The sequence below is a fragment of the Oryza brachyantha genome, chromosome 4 (assembly GCF_000231095.2).
Source record: "Oryza brachyantha chromosome 4, ObraRS2, whole genome shotgun sequence".
In the NCBI taxonomy this organism is placed as follows: domain Eukaryota; kingdom Viridiplantae; phylum Streptophyta; class Magnoliopsida; order Poales; family Poaceae; genus Oryza; species Oryza brachyantha.
In genome coordinates, this window is record NC_023166.2 from 21,491,497 (window position 1) to 21,510,799 (window position 19,303).

At 42.2% G+C, this 19,303-nt stretch overlaps 4 protein-coding genes across 4 annotated transcripts; 2 read left to right on the top strand and 2 right to left on the bottom strand.

Annotated features, from left to right (window-relative positions):
- Positions 1–620: 620 nt before the first annotated feature.
- Positions 621–4,019, bottom strand: LOC102705526 (soluble inorganic pyrophosphatase). The gene is made up of 9 exons (XM_006652999.3): positions 3,915–4,019; positions 3,312–3,442; positions 3,197–3,225; positions 2,192–2,257; positions 1,850–1,957; positions 1,558–1,623; positions 1,330–1,450; positions 1,144–1,225; positions 621–1,013 (listed from the first exon to the last, which is right to left on the bottom strand). The coding sequence occupies exons 2-9, from the start codon at positions 3,436–3,438 to the stop codon at positions 971–973; spliced, it is 642 nt and encodes a 213-aa protein (XP_006653062.1). The 5' UTR covers positions 3,439–3,442; positions 3,915–4,019; the 3' UTR covers positions 621–970.
- Positions 4,020–4,637: 618 nt separating this feature from the next.
- Positions 4,638–6,193, top strand: LOC102715660. Its single transcript, XM_015836141.2, has 2 exons — positions 4,638–5,278; positions 5,364–6,193. The coding sequence occupies exons 1-2, from the start codon at positions 4,896–4,898 to the stop codon at positions 5,590–5,592; spliced, it is 612 nt and encodes a 203-aa protein (XP_015691627.2). The 5' UTR covers positions 4,638–4,895; the 3' UTR covers positions 5,593–6,193.
- A 302-nt stretch (positions 6,194–6,495) lies between these two features.
- LOC102705811 lies at positions 6,496–9,853 on the bottom strand. Its single transcript, XM_006653000.3, has 7 exons — positions 9,489–9,853; positions 8,717–8,746; positions 8,264–8,359; positions 7,941–8,061; positions 7,031–7,349; positions 6,851–6,905; positions 6,496–6,690 (listed from the first exon to the last, which is right to left on the bottom strand). The coding sequence occupies exons 1-7, from the start codon at positions 9,606–9,608 to the stop codon at positions 6,616–6,618; spliced, it is 816 nt and encodes a 271-aa protein (XP_006653063.1). The 5' UTR covers positions 9,609–9,853; the 3' UTR covers positions 6,496–6,615.
- A 4,568-nt stretch (positions 9,854–14,421) lies between these two features.
- On the top strand, positions 14,422–18,393 carry LOC102715938 (WAT1-related protein At1g68170-like). Its single transcript, XM_015836402.2, has 3 exons — positions 14,422–14,785; positions 15,231–15,293; positions 16,986–18,393. Exons 1-3 carry the CDS (start codon positions 14,592–14,594, stop codon positions 17,962–17,964), a joined length of 1,236 nt encoding a protein of 411 aa, XP_015691888.2. The 5' UTR covers positions 14,422–14,591; the 3' UTR covers positions 17,965–18,393.
- Positions 18,394–19,303: the final 910 nt, after the last annotated feature.

Consider the following 19,303-nt stretch of genomic DNA (forward strand, 5'->3'; position numbering starts at 1 on the left):
ATATTTTGGAGAAAAAGTTAGCATGTTGTTATCTCTCTTCTAATTCTTATACTTGTTCGGTGATTCAATCAAACAAGCATTCATATATTATTCTTTTGCTTTGTAATTATCTGTTTTACACTTGCATTCGTATTAAAGTCATATATTTTTATGTTTCTATGTTTTTACAATCTTACATTTTAAAGAGATCTTAATTTTTTTATAGTAAGGACTTCTTTGAAATATAGAAATATCATGATTATTTTAGGATAAGACCAATTACTCCAGAAATCCCTCAAAATTTCCCCAATCAATGAAACCTCCTACATATCCCCGGCCCCAGTATGCTTTATTTTGTATAGACCTAGACTATAAATCATATGGCATCTCGGTAAATTATTTTCAGTGCTCACATAAAAACATAGGAGGGAATTGTCAGGAGAAAACGAGAAATTGCATATTTATTATTGTTAACTCGTGGGCTTCAGTAAAATGCTACGCCTAAATGAGCTCCACACGCCAGAATACCATTTCACACTTTTGCTACAAGAAATTTCTTTGCAACCTTGCCAGATTTTTCGGAGAAAAATAGCCACCGCCACCGCCGTACATGAGGGAGCAGTCATTTGAGGGATGACATCTCAACGAATCCACGAGTTATCCATGTTTATTTTCCTACGCATAACTTCATACACAGTACTGCTTTAGCAATCGATGCTCAAATCACTGTATCAACCAGAGTATCATAATATAACAAGAACATCAATTCATGTCAATAGCCGATCTACTGGGGCAGAAACATGACACAATAAATCCATGCTTGCCCAAACTTCACTTATTCATAATATGTTATGGGCAAGGAGCTACATGCATATCGGTACACAGCTGAAGAGCAATGGAGATCACAGCCAGCCCCATAGCACTCCATTTTTGTGAACATCGGATGGCACACAGTGCAATCACGATGGAGTACTGAAGATCAGATGGTACTCTACTGCCTCAAGCTTTGCAGGATATATTGTGCATACAGGTCCCTGCGATTAAACAAAAAAGATTGTGTCAATATATGCCCCCAAAAGAGCAGTGGTATCTTCATAGCTATTCCAGTATTCCACAATACATAATCACATCTTGTTATAGTTCACTGAAGAACAGAGAACTTACATGGAGTACTGAATGGCGTCACGAGCAGTGTTGGCAGGCAGGAATGCATCAACAGCAACCTCCTTGTTCTCATTCTTCTTGTCTAAAACAAACTGTTAAGGACGGCAGAGATGTATATGTGACCGATAGTGCGCTGTATATGGGATATAGTAAAAATTAAAACCATAAAACAGATCATGAGGATACAGTCTTCAAAGAAGCGTTTGATCTCTTGGAGGCGGTGAGGAGACAGTTCACTGATGTCATTGTAGTGACGATATTCAGGATCATCAGCACAGACTGCTATTATCTTGTCATCCTTCTCACCCTGATCACAACAGCCATTATCTTCGGTCAAAAATCAGTAGGAAAAAAAAAAGGTGAAGCCGTGCAAATATTTTCCCTTTGCTACAAACAGAGCAGAACAAAATATACCTGGTCAATCATGGGCATAAGGCCAATTGCTCTAGCTCGGAGGAAAGAACCAGGAATAACAGGTTCCTGCGTGGATTTAAAATAACAAATTACCACAAGATAATGGCACAGTGTGCATAATGTTCCATACTGCAGGTCTGCAGTAAAGTGGTTTTGAGGGGGGAAAGCTACTGGTACTGGTCCAAAAGTGTCAATGCCAAATGACTTGCAAACTGATCCCCAGCTCTCAGACAGTCGCTTAATAGTGCAAAGCACTGCTTTACATGTTAAAAAAGAAGCACAATAAAGTTACCTGCATGAGGACCAGAACATCCATTGGATCATTGTCTTCACACAGTGTCCTTGGAATGAAACCGTAGTTATGAGGGTATACAACTGATGAGTACAAGACTCGATCGACCTGTCAAATTATGAAGCACAATAACAAAATTGTAATATTGATTTACAGAGAATAAACCCCTACAGCTTATGAATGCAGCCTATCAAGTATGCACAGTAACACAAGTCTATGATGATTAATTTTAATTCCTTAGAAATGTACACTAAACAATTATTAAGAAACAAGTAATATTGCTCTTGAAATAGAAGCATGGTGACAATATGAAAGCAATCCTTTTACAAATAGAATACATACCTTAATCAATCCAGTTTTTTTGTCAAGCTCATATTTCACTTTGCTTCCCTTTGTGATCTCAACCACCTGTGGTGTGATATTAATGGAAGCCATTAAATATGCAGGTCGCATGCAAAACCAGGAACAGATAGATAAAAACTTCTATAACCATTGAACAGAAAAACCACTCAATGCACTTGTTCATTACTCAGAAGCAATTTCTTATCAGCATACAAACATTCCTTCTTGTTGCACCAGAATCAAATATCAATAAAGTTAAAATTCAGTCGAAATCTTAATTTAAAAAAGGGGGAAAGGTGAAATTCATGATGCGCCCATGAGTCTACTAATGGCTCACAATCCTAGTTACAGCCTATCCAGAAGAGGTACAAAAAAGTTAAAATTCCTATGGCAGAATATGCTACACCTGCCACCTGATACACACCATCCTGCCACTATCAAGATTTACACAGGGCCATGCTGAATCCACAAAAGGTATGCTCAATGACACAATATCAGCAAAGTTACTAACAAACTGATGAAGGTCAGGAAAGAATTAGAAACGTCATGGATTTATAAATCTAAGTACATTTCCCAACTAGTTTTATTTATGATTGGCATATATCGTTCCATGGCTTTATTAAGCCACTGAAGGTTCCAGGTTTGGTGAATGGTCAAGGATGACTGTGACTCTGTCTTCAATTTTGGTTTTAACTAAAATTCAGTAACCCCGTACTCTTGCGCCATTAAATTAGCTCATCTGCTAGTGCTGAGCTGCAGAATTCTACTTATTCATCATGCTCTTTGTTACTGGTGTCCAACACCTATTGATCTGTACATTTAGCAAACATCAAAGGCTGTTGTGGAGAGTCTATATACACTGAAACAACTATTGCTTCCAGTTTCAATATTGTTCAATCACATAGTAGTAAATTATGCAGCCTACAGTCAGTCAAGAAAACATTTTGCGCACTCAGCATAAAAAATATAGCTTGTCAGCATGGATAAGTCACAGATTGCACTTACAACATTGAAGACAGCAGGAGCACCAGGGCCTGTGCAACCAAATGAAGTGAGATGATGCGTGTCTCATAGTGTTCTGATTAAGCCATAAAGAGGGATGGGAAAGACAATTCCATACCGATCTCAAGATCATGCCACGGATGTGCAGCTACTGATCTCCTCGACAAGGAAGACAAGATCCTTTCGTTAAGCTTAGGGGCACGCCTCGGCTGCTCAGCAGCAGCATTGGTCTCCTCTTCACTCATCCTCCTATTATCATATCATAGAAGGAACCACAGATCAAGCATCAACAGGGCAGTAAATAGTAGCTGCTATCAGAAAAGAAATAAAATGTTTTTAAAGTAGCTCGAGTAGCAGCCTAGCAGGTCGATCAAACACCTAGAAAAAGTAGTGTTGCAACTTGCAAAGTTTCTTTCTTTTTTCCTACCGGAAGTAAATACAATCATCTCTATACAACTATACAGTATAAACTCCCCGAGGCGAGATCAGCAGCTGAGCATCTGAACAACATACATATATTGATCCGATCGATCTCAACTCCTACTTACACTCAGATCCAGGGTCACGCTTGAACCCCAATACTTTTGGAATCGAACTGCGATTAGTACCCCCATAACGCTGAAACAAATCCACGACGAACTATTCCAGCTTAGATTGGACACAGCCCACAGCACATAAATCAAGTACTGAAAATAGATCGGGGGAGGAAGGAGGAGGATACCTTGGATTGGAGGCGAAGCGGCGGCGCGGGTGGATGGTGGCAGAGGGGAACCGGAGGCGGCTGCGGCTCTGCTTGATGGGGTTCACTCTACCCTGGGTCAAGTGTATCAGGACAGTATTAAAGAAGGGATTGTAATTTGTATTTAGCTCCCTCCATCCAACTTATTTCTGCAAAATGAGTCCCTACTGTTAATGTTAAGTGTATTAGAGTATTTGCAAGGTTGTCATCCAGCTGACTCACTCAGCTAGTGCGTGTCTCCGGTGCGAACCTTTGGTCTGGAGCTCCCAATTTTTTGGCAGCAAGTGTGGAATATCCGATACCACCCCTGCTCCCCTGCACTTTTATTTACTAATAACATGATAAAGGAGGGACCTTTTTCCTTTGTGAGAGTAGAAAATCAGGTCCCTTTCGGTGATTCATTTTTCGTTTTCGTTTCCCTTGATGAAATTAATTGTTTCGGAAATAATTAACGCTATTAGCATGTGGCCAACTAATCAGGTTGACCTCATGTGGCCGCCTTGTGTTTTGACTGTAGTTTGGTTCGGTCTCTCTCTGCCTGCATCCGCATTTGTCCGTGCAGTAATTATAATTATTACTACACGACGGCGCTCGAGCAGCAGCAGCAGTATCCAATGCTACGACTACGAGTGAGAGGTCACTGCAGAACAGCGTGCGTATGTACTCCGATTCTCCAGTACCAGCAGTACGTCTAAAGGATGGATTTTGATCTTCTGATCAGCAAATGTGAAAGATGAAAAGTCTAGACGCTGGTGTACAGCAGCAGCAGTAGAAAAACGCCAGCGAATGGAACAGAAAGGAAGCATGTCATCGCATCGCATGCTGCCATGGATGGATGGATGAGCATGGCTTTCCTTCTCATTATTACCACTGGATCTAATCCAATATCCATCTGATTGCTGCTTGCTGCTCCAAGCTTTGTTTATAGCTCCGGCCGAGCCAATAAAAATCCCAGATTGATCGATGGAGCACCACCACCACCACCACCAGGGGATGCGGATGGGGATGGGGGACGCGGTGGCCGTCGGGGAGGCCTACATGGGCGGGGCAGGAGGCGAAGTGGTGGCAAGGGAGGCGGCGGCGCAGGCGCTGGGGGCGGTGGTGCAGCTGCACTTCGACAAGACGCTGGAGAAGAAGCGGGCGGCGGACGCGCAGAAGCAGGAGCTGTGGCGGCTCTTCCTCGCCTTCTTCCTCTTCCTCGCCCTCGTCCTCTCCGCCGTCGCGCAGTCCCCTCCCGCGCGCCTCCAGTGCCGCCACCTCTGGGCGCCCGCCGGCCTCCTCTCCCTCGCCCACCTCGCCTTCTACGCCGCCGTCGCCCACCACCTCCGGTGCCTCAACGGGTTCAGGTTCCCCCCATATTTCTTTATTTTTCTACTACTCCTCATCGCTAGCGATCGATAGCTTCTCAAGTCCGGCGAACGGCGAATGCAGGTACCAGCGGCGGTGCCACAAGCTGACGCTGGCGCTGGCGGCGGACAGGCTGCGGATGCTCAAGTCCGGCGGCGACGTGGTGGCGGCCGCCGACGTGGAGGTGCCGTACCAGGAGCCGCCCGAGAGCTACCTGGCCAAGTTCAAGCGCAGCTGGGCCATCCACTTCGCCTTCCTCATCACCACCTTCGCCTTCTCCGTCGCCGCCGCCGTCGCCATCCTCTGCTTCTAGCCTACCTAACTCTTCTCTTGTCTCCACAGCGAGTGTTTCATCGTTCGATCACTATCCCTCCTTCTTCTTCTTCTTCTTCTTGGCATTTACTAGTAGCAGATCTCAACTACTCCAGGAGATTGATTGGTTGATTTATTATCAGAGTTGTTCATCCGTAATCCCCGTTCTTTCTTGTCTTATTCATTGTGATTTATTAGTAGAATGTTCTGTGTTAATTGCCACTCACATTCATTCAGACATAGCACCAGCAGGCAGGCAGGCAGCCACTGTGGCAAAAGCAAGTACTACTCTTGATGAACTACAGTAGTCTATCTCACTCTTTTGATGAGGATTGGTTTGTGAGTAAAAGCTGCCATGGAGGTGATGGTGGTTGTTGATATCATTCATTATCATGATTGATGTTCATGTAACCATCGCTTTTTAGTACTATTCTACTGTAGGAGTAGCACAGCAGTAGTACTATGTACACATTTCATTTCTCGGGCATCGGTTGGCATAATCATGAGCATAACACCCGGCCTTTGTCAAGGCTGACATGACGCCACATCGTCTGGAGAATTGTATATGTCAATCAAAATCAAAATCAAAATCGTCATTAGAGTACATAATTAAAAGTACGATACAGCACATAAGAAACAGGAGATTGTCTTAAATCACCTATTTTTTTCGTATTGTGTGTTTCTGTCAACAATGTTTTGTTTTATTCATTGAAGGAATGGAAATCAAATCAAATGAAGGAATGATGGTTACACTGTGATATTGTTGTAGTAACTACATGTTTGTTATACAACACAAATCTCCTTCCTTTTTCGGAGCTTTGGTATGTTGGTGATCCAGTTCATCCGCTTGATGCTCTGAATTCTGAACAAGGCAGCAGCAATGGCAATACGGCATATTGAACAATGCCTCATGCTTGGCCACTCCAGCTTCTCAACTACAAGCCTTGGGAAGCTGTTCCTGTGAGTTCACAGCCTCCAGGGACTGCAACTGCAAGCTTCAACCTCCATCGATGCAAGCGTAAATCTAAGCAGCCTTCAGGACATTGCAGAGAGAATTGTATGCGTTGACACAAAGCTTGAACTTCTCTTCAGCAACAGCCTGGGCAGTGGGCACACATGTAAAACAAAGCATAAAGTTATACCCTCTGTTACCATCCGTGGTTTTGCACATTGCTTTATTACGGATAAATCAGTACATTGGCTACATCAAGACACCGTCGTATGCTGTTGTTTAACCACACAAGAAGGCATTGGGTTACCTGCGATGAGCCTGGGTGCTTGTCAGGATGCCACCTCAGTGCAGACGCCCGGAAACTGCACACCGAAAGTCATTTAGGTGAACGCTAGTGGAGCACTTCTTGTAGTGCCATGCAGAAATTGTAATGATAGCAAGACTCGAAACAATAATTCAAGGAATGGCACCAAAGATCACAGCTTACGCAGTTTTGACATCATCTAGAGTTAGTGGACCACGAGGTGGTAATCCAAGGATGGACCTGTGTGCATGTGACCCAATGTTGGTTCTTTCACTGGTGCCATCCTTGCTTTCATCGTCACTATCGTTAGAAACTCTTCTTCTCTGTGACTCACCAGTCCATCTAAAGCTGGACGATGAATCTCTGAAGGTAAAACTCTCCCACGATATATGAGACCAGGTAAAACGATGATTCTCACCAAACATGGTTTCAAAGATATTGTCAGGATGCACATGATACTCCTCACGGAAGAAATTGTAGAACCTCTCCCTGTCCTTTTTACCTGCAAAAAGTTATAAGAAATTTATGGTGTTCTGCAAACTAGCTTGAACTGATCTGAATGAATGGGCAATAGCACAAATCCATGTGACAAAACAAACTGCAGGCAAACTATGTATGCCTGGCAGGTCACTACATATGGAAGCATGAACAAACCACATAATGTACTCATATACACATATGGTTATTCACTAGAGCTATAGAATTGTTAGATGGTATGTTCTTGCAACATTTTCAAGTCATAAATAACCTCCGGATATGTACAGTTACAGATATGCAGAAAAGGTAATAAGCAGAAAGAACATAGCAAGAAGCCTAGTGCTGCATTTGGTTTAAGGAACAGGGTTAATATGTTAATTAGGGGTTCAACCTACACAGAAACCTTCTAGTTAGGGAGGGTTAACATGTTCAAAGGCTTGTAAACATCATAACACATGATTAAGGTCACCTACCATGCATGACCCTAAGAGACCACTGGAGTGGCAAATAAATTATGAATGTGATTGATGATACTCCAGATATGCTCAAAACAGCATGAATAGATTCAAGGAGGATGGAAGTGTGCATCTGTTTTCATTTTGGAAGAGGAACATACTTTTTCTGTGATGGTGTACACTTTGCCTCGACTTTGTTGAGTCATGAGACCGTGGTCCTTTCCTATAAGTTTTGAATTGTGGGATATCATGCGAATTAGAAAAGCTGCCTGTACATCCACCCTGGATAAGCACACGCATATTGTGACATCATATATTATTGATTGTTTTTGCAAATCTCTTGTCCTAACAGGAACAAACTATTAACATCAAAAGCTTCATGAAGAGTAAAAGTAGATTATTCATCCCCACTAGAGGACAATTGTGTAAATGACAACTCAAATAGAAATTCTGCGCAAATGACAATTCAACTAGAAATTATCACCTGTACATGAGGTGAACTCTTTCCATAAAGAAGATAATCTTTTAGGGCCTTTTTTCCTTCTGCTCGTCTTTGACGAACAACATATCTCTCATAATTCTGTTGCAAAGTTATTTGTCAGAACAATTGTCTTACTGAAAGTCTGAAAGGACAAAATGATCCAAGCATGGAAACAGAAGTATTGCAAATATATGCATTAACAATATCCAGAAGCATATTCAATATGGCAAATGGAATAGGAAAGACAGAAAATAAGTGTTGGTGATATAAACAAAAGACCAGCTATTTATGTGCCACAATCCCTTGTTAACAAATTCAGCAGATGATCGCTAACTCCTCTACAAGATCAATATCATACCTTTTTAAAAACACCATATTTTGCAAGCCCAGCTAGGCAGCTATTAAACCATAAAACATAACTAAGGAAAAAGACTAATTCTTTTATTCATATCATACCTTGGATAACTTCCGTGCTCCATGTTCATGCTGAATAATGCATTGGCAGCAGGGGGTTTGTGTTAGCACACAAGTTATAGATTTAAGGGATAAAACAACAGAGAATCGTATTTATCACGCCATCAAGTTGAATGGGTGGGCAATGAAGCCGCTGTTCATGAGCACTTATTGATGTCTTTAACATGGTCTAATTACTTGAAATGTTATAGTAACAATAACATAGCAGTCTGAATATTTTGAATGTCTATGGGCAAGCTAGATGTGTGTTTTCATTGTAACTGAAAACAAACCAGGCATAATCAATCGGCACATATGGCTCAAGATTCCAAGTTTGGCAAATAAAATGTTTAGGTGTGTATTCTAGCATCTGATTTGAGATGCTTGGTTTTGGAACATAAAACACAAGTTGCAGAATAAGCATCGACCGGACGATTAGTACAGTTGAAAGTACCTTGACAGAACCGGAGTAGGGGGGCATTTCTAAAGCCTAGGATTGAAGAATAGCACAGCACGGGCATGAAAGCCGCCGGGTATGTTCCTTAATCCTGTGATTACAGTGTGCAATTTTTCCAAATCATGGGCACATTGTGCACATGGTGAATCGATTGTTGGTGGAATAAACCAACTGGATTATCACTTATGCATCTCTCTCTCTCTCTCTCCCCCACATGACACGATGACATTGCAACGAGCATCCTTATCTTTGCCTAACAAAATGTTGGGGCAGGATTCCGAAACGGGTAGCGGGGGAGGAGGAGGAGAAAGGAGTGACCTTGCAATCGAACTTGCCCTTCCACTTGGCGGAGGAGACGGGCGTGGAGTGGAAGGAGGACGCAGCCACCCACAGGTGGGTCGTCCTCAGCGCGCTCCTCCATGGCGCAGCGGCCTGCATCGTAGCCTCTCGGGGCGACCGGCGAGAAGAGGGGATCGGGGGAGAGGGGGAGACCAAAAAATATATAAAAATGGAAACCTAATCAGATGGCGTGTTGGGCAACCCCTCCTCCTCCGCCATTGAAAATTGCAGGCATCTTCTGCTACAGTATCTTCCCACCTTCCGCTCCGCCGCCTCGCCTCGCCGGACGGCCGCCGCTTGTCGGAATATCCTCCCCTCCGCGAGGAAAAGCGGACGGTACAAGAAATTAGGTTGCCTGATTTTTAGGCCCATATGCCTAGTTCAAGTGAGGCGGTGTATATTCTATGGGCCGGATAGGTGGATAGCCCGGCCCATGTGCTTTTTTATTTTCCTTATTTTTTTTCTTTCCGGATAAACCCTCTCTCAGGAAAAAAAAAAAGAGAGAATACAATTAAATGAATAATGATAAGTTTCCCCAACCTCTAAACAGCGTAATTCTTCTACACTTTTGCTATTGATCAAATATTTGATTTTTGTTATTCTGTCAAACACGCGCACAATGCATAGGGCTAGAGTGGAGGACTTGCATAGGTTTTTTGACTTAAGTGCATGTCTTCAGATTATCATCCATCCAACAATTGTGACCGAATTTGATTGATGAAATTAAAATTTTTGAACATTTGATCACCAGACGGACCCACTCTTGCCTTTTATCATTGTCACATCCGGTCGTAGGTTTATTTATTTTAGGACAGAGGAATTAGATGCTAATGAATCTAGTCACAGATACACACAAACCATATATTCAGCAATGGATGAAATTATGCATGGTCATAAAGTCTTGCAATATGAAATAGATAATTTTTTTATAAAAAATATTTATACTACTTTCTTATAAAATTAATTTGAATCTATTTTCCAACTTTGTAATAGTTAATTTATTCTTTGTGCTGTCGAATGGTTCAGATAGATCATCCAGGTATGCACTGAAGACTGCACACTTTCTCAGCATGATGATAATGATGATGCCACACTTTGTTCCCCTCTATGATAGATTTGACTATGTTTCCCCTATTTTAATTATTTTGTGAAAATTGAAGCTGTGCTTGTCATATTATTGCTGAAATAGCTAGGTAGCTAAAGGGTGCATGCCTAATTTCCACCAAACTTGGCCTTTCTTTTGTTCCAGCTTATCAAAAACTGTAGGCCACATGCACATATACAGCACATCTAGCTAACATTGCATGGTTAAAGGGGAAAAGGGAAAGGCATTATACCTAGTTTGCCTGCATTTGCTCAATCAGGGCATCATGCTAAGCTAACTGCCCGGAGATAAGATGCCTACCTACATACTCCTAGACAGCTTCATGGCTTAGCTGTATCATGCATGATCTGAAATGGCACACCACTATTAATTCGACAATCCACTAATCGATCGACCACTAGCTCCATGCAATTAAGCAATTTAGAGTACTAGTTAGCTGGATAAGATGAACTGACTTTATATGATCAGTCTGTTTGTGTATGCAGAGAAATGAGTTGCTGTAGTGCGTACTGTACTGTACTGTACTAGCTAGCGAATTATTAAAGGCGATGCACCAGTATATATGTGTTTGTGGTACTACGTACGTGCGTCGTCGTCACTGTCAACTAATTAAGATCGATATCATTGTATTGTTAATTGTACGCATCTATCTATCTGCCGTTATTGTTGAAATGATTAATAGCAGACAGAAACTAACATCGATCTCTACCTGAAGTTATAGATAGATATGCATGTAAAAAATTGTTTAATGTTTACATAAGAACCTATGCTTATATTTTAGCATTGCATATGTGCTATACTATAGACAGCTGCATCTATTCTTTCCCAGGTTATTCTTTCTCTAATTATGTTTTCTTTCAGAAAAATAACAATCGAGTTAGTGACCTGGTCAAGGGCTACAGACTGTTCAGCAAATTAAAGCTGCTTTACCAGTCACCAAAATATGTGCATCGTACACACACTAAGCTAATTGTTTCAAAGCTTCTTATGGTTGGTTTATTAATTATTCAAATTTAAAGCTATAACACATCATATTGATGGGAAATGCAGAATCTGACTAAAACGAAATGTGTTTATTAGTGATCAGCATGATTTACACCTCTCAATAAACACACTTTCATTGTGTGGAATAAAGGGATCATATTTTTCCAGGATTTGGTTCTGATGTCAGCGTATGCATGCATGCGCCCTTGCTACCTAAGAATATATGCCTTTTCTCCTGAAATTAATATCTTAATTTTGTGGTACTAAGTGCAATACTACAACATGTCAATATTATTCCAAATGAAACTTAACAGGTACGTACTGCATATAATCGAGCAGCTTTCTTTGTAATTAAGAATATAATCTTTCTTTTCATACTGCAAATTAATTAATTTGTGCGAATAAATGATGAAAATGGACGTGGCTCTTCATTAATTTTATCACTATATATACTCCTCGTAGCATGCATGCATCATACTACTACTGCTGCTGCACTGTCTTCCTTTTCTCGTGAGATGTTTAGTTTTTCCTAGATTATTTAATTTTGTGATAACTATTCGAGAATATAAATAATTATATTAACTACTAGTATAATGTTAAAAAATATTTCAGAAAGATCAAATGATGAACTTTCATATACAAACTTTTCATACTAAACACAATAATTAGTAGTTTGAAAAACATATAAATCAAAATCTAAAAGAGAGGGCAGGGCGTACATATATGCCAAAACTAAAGGTTGCGTGAAAGCTACTGGTAGCTGCATGCAGCATGGACAAGAAGACATGAGTAGTGCTTTTTGTTTGAGGCAGACAAGAGGCATCGTTTTCATGCCGCCTCTCCTATCATCTCAACATGTTTCTATGTGGTTTCATGTACTTAATCTGCGTTAATTGTTTTTTTCTTGGCGTGCACTAATGCAAGCTAGTGTTGTACGATCACGACTCAGTGCCACAAGTGTAGAAAACTAGATTGAGTAGTGCCACCTTTTCATTTTCTTTTTTTGGGTAGAAGGAAGTAGAAAGATTGGGCTATATGGGTTTGTTCTTTTCCCAGGATTATGTTGAGTTTATTGCTCGGGTTTTTACGTGCATATTTTCTGAACTGGTAAAGGATATATTTTTTAAAAAAATATCTATATAAAGTTTATTATTTTATCTTTATAAAATATATTTTTAACTTGTAGAAACTAAATATATCATCTGCATCAAATAGTTATCATATAAATTATATAATCTTTCATCTTTAGTTTAAAAAGAATACAAAGATGGTGGGTAAAACATACGTGCAAGCAGCAGATTGCGCTGAATTTGGTACTTGCAACTTAAAAGTTGAACATTCAGCAGAGCTAATTAAGCACACGAGTTATGGTATGTTCACGTGTATATATGGGCAATCCGGCCGCATGCTTAAATTAAGCATGTTGGTCTATTAATTAAGTGCTGTTTGATTTGGATACCTCCTACGTGCGTATCCTCGTATGACCGATCGATAGATATTGGTGGACTGGGGCTTTGTTTTCATCTCTCCACTCGATCGGACGAACACTAACAAATGCACTGACCGACCACCATGCATTAACTGCTTCCTTCTAATTTTTTATATTTAACATCATTAATTGATTATTATATTATGCTTGATAATTAGTTTTATTTAAAATAATTATATAAACATATAAAAAAAATTATAGGACATGTTTAATGTACTTTTAGTAAAAAATCAAAATAACAAAATATTATTAGTTATGCGATTTTTTTGAATTTGACGAGTAAGCACTCAAAAGTCAATGACGTCAAATAAAAACAGAGAGATTGTTACTTTATGAATTATTGTCATGGACATTTAAATTGCATTCAGAAATAATACGTATATAGAAAACATTTGTACATATATACTTATATCAAAATTGCAGGAGTTAAGACCTGTACGATTTGGAGGCCAGAGCGGCTGCACCACTCACACGGCCTAGTGCCGGCTCTGACTAAAAGACATGAAATACAAAAGTTGTATAGATAGATTCAACCAAATATGGCGTATACTACGTGTACGTATAACGTAGGAGGAACCATGAGGTTTGTATGGTACCGAAAGGACAGCACCTGATTTCCCCCATGCACCCGGCCGCAAAGAAAGATAATGCGGTGGCGATCGATCGAGTGGAGGAGATGAGTACGTAATAATTCCACACGCACGCATTTGCATTTGCATATGCGAAGCTTCTTTCGATCAGTGGACGAGGGCGAGTTCATCTCGCACGCACAAGTCACACCCATACTATGACAAGTCGCATGCATGTGAAGCCCCTTTAGTTAACTGGAGTAGCTTTTTGAAGACAGCCATGTCCAACTTGCGGTCTTTTCATATCTATTCGATACAAAATACAGTTAGTTGCATGTATACAATACAGCTGCATAATAGAGATCCAAATTAACTATATAATTAATTCCTGGTACAAAATTGTGTGGGAAATCCCTTAGTTCTACTATTTATTGTCTACAAACACCATGTGAGAAAACAAAAGCTGCTAAAGATTAGTTTTTGAGACCATGACCCTATTTGAAATGTCTAAAAACTTTGAGTTTTCGGATCGATAGCTATATAAGTATACACATGAATGTTTAACTGACGTAAAGTTAAAATTTTGTTATACAAAGATCCTTTTTTTATAGAAAAAAAAATTACACAAAATACATATATAGTACAAAAAAGAAATTACACGAAATACGTACCCAGTAGTCCGGTCAGCTAGCAGCTGCAGCTAAAGCTCCATGGATCCATCTCTCACTCTCCCTGTGTGTCTGTCTATCTATATATACACACGATCACCATCCCCACACACTCGTCGATCGCCTGGATCTGCGCCTTCCTCTGGACGATCCACATCAATCCACCACCTACGATCCAATTGATCGATCATACGCCGGCAGCTAGTATATATATAGGTAGATAGATAGTTGAATAATTGATCGAATTAATTAAAGTCGGAATTAAGCATGGGGGCCGGCGGGGTGGCGGAGGGGGTGAAGCCGGTGGCGGCGATGGTGGTGGTGCAGGTGGTGTTCGCCGGCGTCAACATCTTCTACAAGCTGGCGGTGGTGTGCGACGGCATGGACATGAGGGTGCTCGTCGCCTACCGCTACCTCTTCGCCTCCGCCGTCCTCGCCCCGCTCGCCTACTTCATCGAGAGGTTTCTTCTTCTTCTTCTTCTTCTTCTTCTTCTTCTTCTTCTTCTTCTTCTTCTTCTTCTTCACCCTGCTCTGCTCTCTTCTGTTCTTGAGATACTACTCCAATAAATTATTATATTATGAAACTGTGTTGTATTATTCCCAACTCCTTCAGTTCTTCATATATACCGATCGATGATATATTTAGTTAGTGTATTATATACATATTTTCCTCAAATAAAGTTATTTGTCTTTGATTTGTGTAAAACAACATGTGACCTGTTTTGAATGACCATGTCAAGAACCCGGCCAGACGACTCTTGTTTTCCTTGATCAGCGCCCCATGCATGCATAATTCTATTTTATTTCGAAAAAAAAAGGGAAATCACTCAGCTCAGTCGTTTCCTTGGCTAGCTCGTGTATTCAGAATATGTAATCAATCTGTTAATAATGTGTGGGTTTATGCAGGAAGAACAGAACGAAGATGACGTGGAGGGTGCTGATGCTGTCTTTCGTCTGCGGCCTCGTCGGGTAATTAATATAATCAATCACTGCACTGCACTGCACTCTACTGTACTGCTTCTGTATGTACATATGTATAAGAGCGTTGAACATATCGCTAGATAAGTAACGAATATATATGTACAGCAAGCCATCGGAAATACTATCATCTCCGTCCCTAAATGTTAGACGCAGTTGACTTTTTTATACACGTTTGGCCATTCATCTTATTTAAAAAAATTTACATAATTATTAATTATTTTATATTATTTTATTTATTATTAAGTATACTTATATATATATATATAGTTTTAAATTTTTAAAATATTGATTAAGACGAATGCTTAAACATGTATAAAAAAATTAATACCCTCAAATATTTAAAGACAGAGGAGAAGGAGTAACGGAAATGGGTCGGTCGCTCGCTCGCATTGTCTGCCTGCCTGCCCGCCGGAAAATTTAGGCGAGCTAGCTGCTTTTGATTTGCATGCACGCATGCATAAACACACATATATATGCAGCTTTAGCTAGCTGGTTACCACACGCGCATATATATACTCCATATATAGATTATATATACACACACATATATTAGATATGCTAATTAGTAGTAAGTGTAATGTAGATCGATGTGGTCGGTGGGCCCGTCACGAGGTGCCTGCCGGGTGACAAGAACGTTAGGCCGCCTCACCACCATCCTTTTTAGCTACGTTGTTTTCTCTGCAAAAAAAGCAGCAAACTAAAGCCAGCCAGCCTATAGATGAGATGGGAAGGATTGCAGCGACCACATGTACTGATCTGCCGTGACAGAAGCGGGTAACCACTTGCACAAAATTAAACCACACATGCTATAACTATATATTTACTCTCCACATATAACAGATTTATATTATTTTGCCTGTATATATAATCTCTTTTGATTAAAAAAGAGATCGAGAGATGAGGGTAGTGTCGTGCATTTCATGAGTTACTAGCTTTCCTATTTCCAGTACTCGTGTTCGTGTTGCCTACACTAGCTCGTTGATCCAAATCTATGCACTTTTTCCTTGCTTCTTTTGCACTTTAATTGTATTCCCACTATCCACTGCAAATTCAAACTAGGCTACCTGATCACTTAATGCTTTATATTTACCATTTGTTTCTATAATTAACTAGCACAAATATCTTAGTACTCCATCTGTCTCTGTCTTAAAATAAAACAAACTTTTAACTATTTGTGTCCAATGTTTAACCATCCATCTTGTTTTTAAAAAAATTAGTCACACATAAAATACTATTCATTATTTATCATCTAATAAAACTAAAAATATTAATCATAAAATTTATTTGAATAAGACGATGCGTCAAACATTACAGCTAAAAAGTAAAGAAAGATTGATTTATTTTGGGACGGAGAGAGAGGGAGTAGTAGGCAGTATACGTGGCAGCAGCAGGTATACGGCAAGTTTAGCCGTGCATATCGATGCAACTGACGATGACGTAGCAGCTAACTTAACCGGTGGATTAAATTCAATTCAATTATATATGTACTCATATATTTGTAGCCCTCGTCACACAATCTATCTAGGCTGCACAGTTCTATGCATCCATATGTCCGTACATACCACATACGTACGTACGTGTTACGTGGATAACACACTACGTAGTCATTCCTACGTGTCGCTTCCCGGTGCCCGTGCCTCTGCTGACGTGGACTAATTTTGTGTGCGTGCATGCATGCAGGGGCTCGCTGGCGCAGAACCTGTACATCTCCGGCATGAAGCTGACGTCGGCCACCTTCGCCACCGCCATGACCAACCTCATCCCGGCCATCACCTTCGTGCTCGCCGTCCTCTTCCGCTACGAGCGCCTCGCCATCCGCACCGCCGCCGGACAGGCCAAGGTCGCCGGCACGCTCATCGGCGTCGGCGGCGCCATGCTGCTCACATTCTACAAGGGGGCGGAGGTCACACCCTGGCACACCCACCTCGACCTCGTCGCCGCCCTGCAGTCGCGCCACCACAGCACCTCCGTCGCCGGCGAGGCGGCGGCTGGGAACCGCGTGATGGGGTCCATGCTGGTGATCGGCAGCTGCTTCTTCTACGCGCTGTGGCTGATCCTGCAGGCCAAGCTGAGCCGCGAGTACCCGTTCCACTACTCCAGCACGGCGCTCATGTGCGTGATGAGCGGCGCGCAGTCGGCGGCGTTCGCGCTCTGCCTGGACAGGGACGCCGCGCAGTGGCGCCTGGGCCTCGACATCCGCTTGCTGTCGGTGGTGTACACCGGCGTGCTCGCCTCCGGCGTCATGCTGGTGGTGCTGTCGTGGTGCGTCAAGCGCCGCGGCCCGCTGTTCGCGTCGGTGTTCAACCCGCTGATGCTGGTGGTGGTGGCCGTGCTCGGCTCCCTCCTCCTCGCCGAGAAGCTGCACCTCGGCACCCTGCTCGGCGCCGTCCTCATCGTCATCGGCCTCTACGCCGTCCTGTGGGGCAAGGGACGCGAGACGGCCGTCGAGGCGGCCAAGGTCGGCGACGACCACCAGCATATCGACGTCGTCGTCGTGGTGCAGCAGCAGCAGCAGCAGCAACGAGATGAAGAAGGTGACGCTGCTGCTGCTACTGCTGCCACCACCACCATGGCGGCGCAGTCAGCTGAAGAATCATCGGATCGGACAGCCTCTTCACGACGCAGTGATAGATACATCCATCGTTCTTGCGGTTTCTAATTAATTAACTAGTGCTCCAGTAGTTAGGCTGCTAATTCACACGCGCGCGCATTACGGCTTGGTGGATGATCTGTACGAGATGGAAGAATGAAGCAGAACTAATTAGTTAATCAGGACGATATATATCAAACAAACAAATTAATACCAACCAACCATTAACAAGCGAGATCAATTAATGGTCCCTAGGATGGTAGGTAGGAGAGGAGATTACATTGATCATGCATCATGTATGAGTCTCATACACAATATGAATAATCAATGAATTGTTTCTCCCTAATGAAGATGACAGATTATTCCATGTCTAGTCTCTGATTGCGCTGCAGTCAATTGTCATGTCGCCATTCTTCTCGAGTTGTTCTTCTTGCTCGTTGTAACAGTGGCACAACCATATTTGCAAGGGAAAGTTAATTAAGCGTGTGTTGCAGCAGGATTTGGATGGCCTATACTTTCCCGACTCTGTTTCATATATATATTCATATTATATATTTAAATATATTCATTGGCACTTGTATTAATAAAACGGATATAATATCGGATGGCCTCAACTAGGAGATGGACCAGACGGACCTGTAGTATAGAAGTCAGGTGAAATAAGTCCACTTTGACTCCCTCAAAAGTAGTCCGAATCTAATATATGACCCTAAGTTGTAAAACCGAATATTTCAACCCTCCGACTATTAAAACCGGTGCAATTTGACTCATTTGACGGTTTTGGAGGGTGGTTTCACTAACATGGCGCTTATTGGCAAGTGGGGCTCACATGTCATCCTCTCTCTTTCTTATTCTTCCTCCCCAATCTCTTTCTCTCCCTTCGGTGGAGCAGTGGTGGGGCGCCACAGGGAGGCATTGGCAGTGGCAGCGACCGCAGGCACTGGGCCACGTCAGCTGCAGATGCGACCATGGGGAGGCAGCGGCGGTGGTCCAGGGCGCGGGGCCGCGGCGGCTGTCGCGGGCACGAGTAGGGCCGGAGTGGTGGCGGTCGATGGCAGTTGAAGCGGTCTCGCTCCTGGCCAGCGTGCACACAGCAACGCACAACTAGGAGCTCGCGGCAGTGCGCCAGCGAGACACGCGCGCCGCCCCCTCCGCCGACCAGCAGCAGCCAGCTGCACCATATGATCTCGGAGCGTCACCGGCGAGAGTGGATAACGACAGCTTCCAGACGCTCAGGGCATTTGCTCCCACCCGGATCAAAGGTACAAGAAATCAAGATCAAGCATCGCTTACTCATCTCTAATTACACTATTTTCTCAATGCGATCTGCAACTTTGATCAACCAATCGATCATCTGTAGAGGGACAAGGCGGCGGTTCTCGCCAACACGACTGAGTACATGGACAAG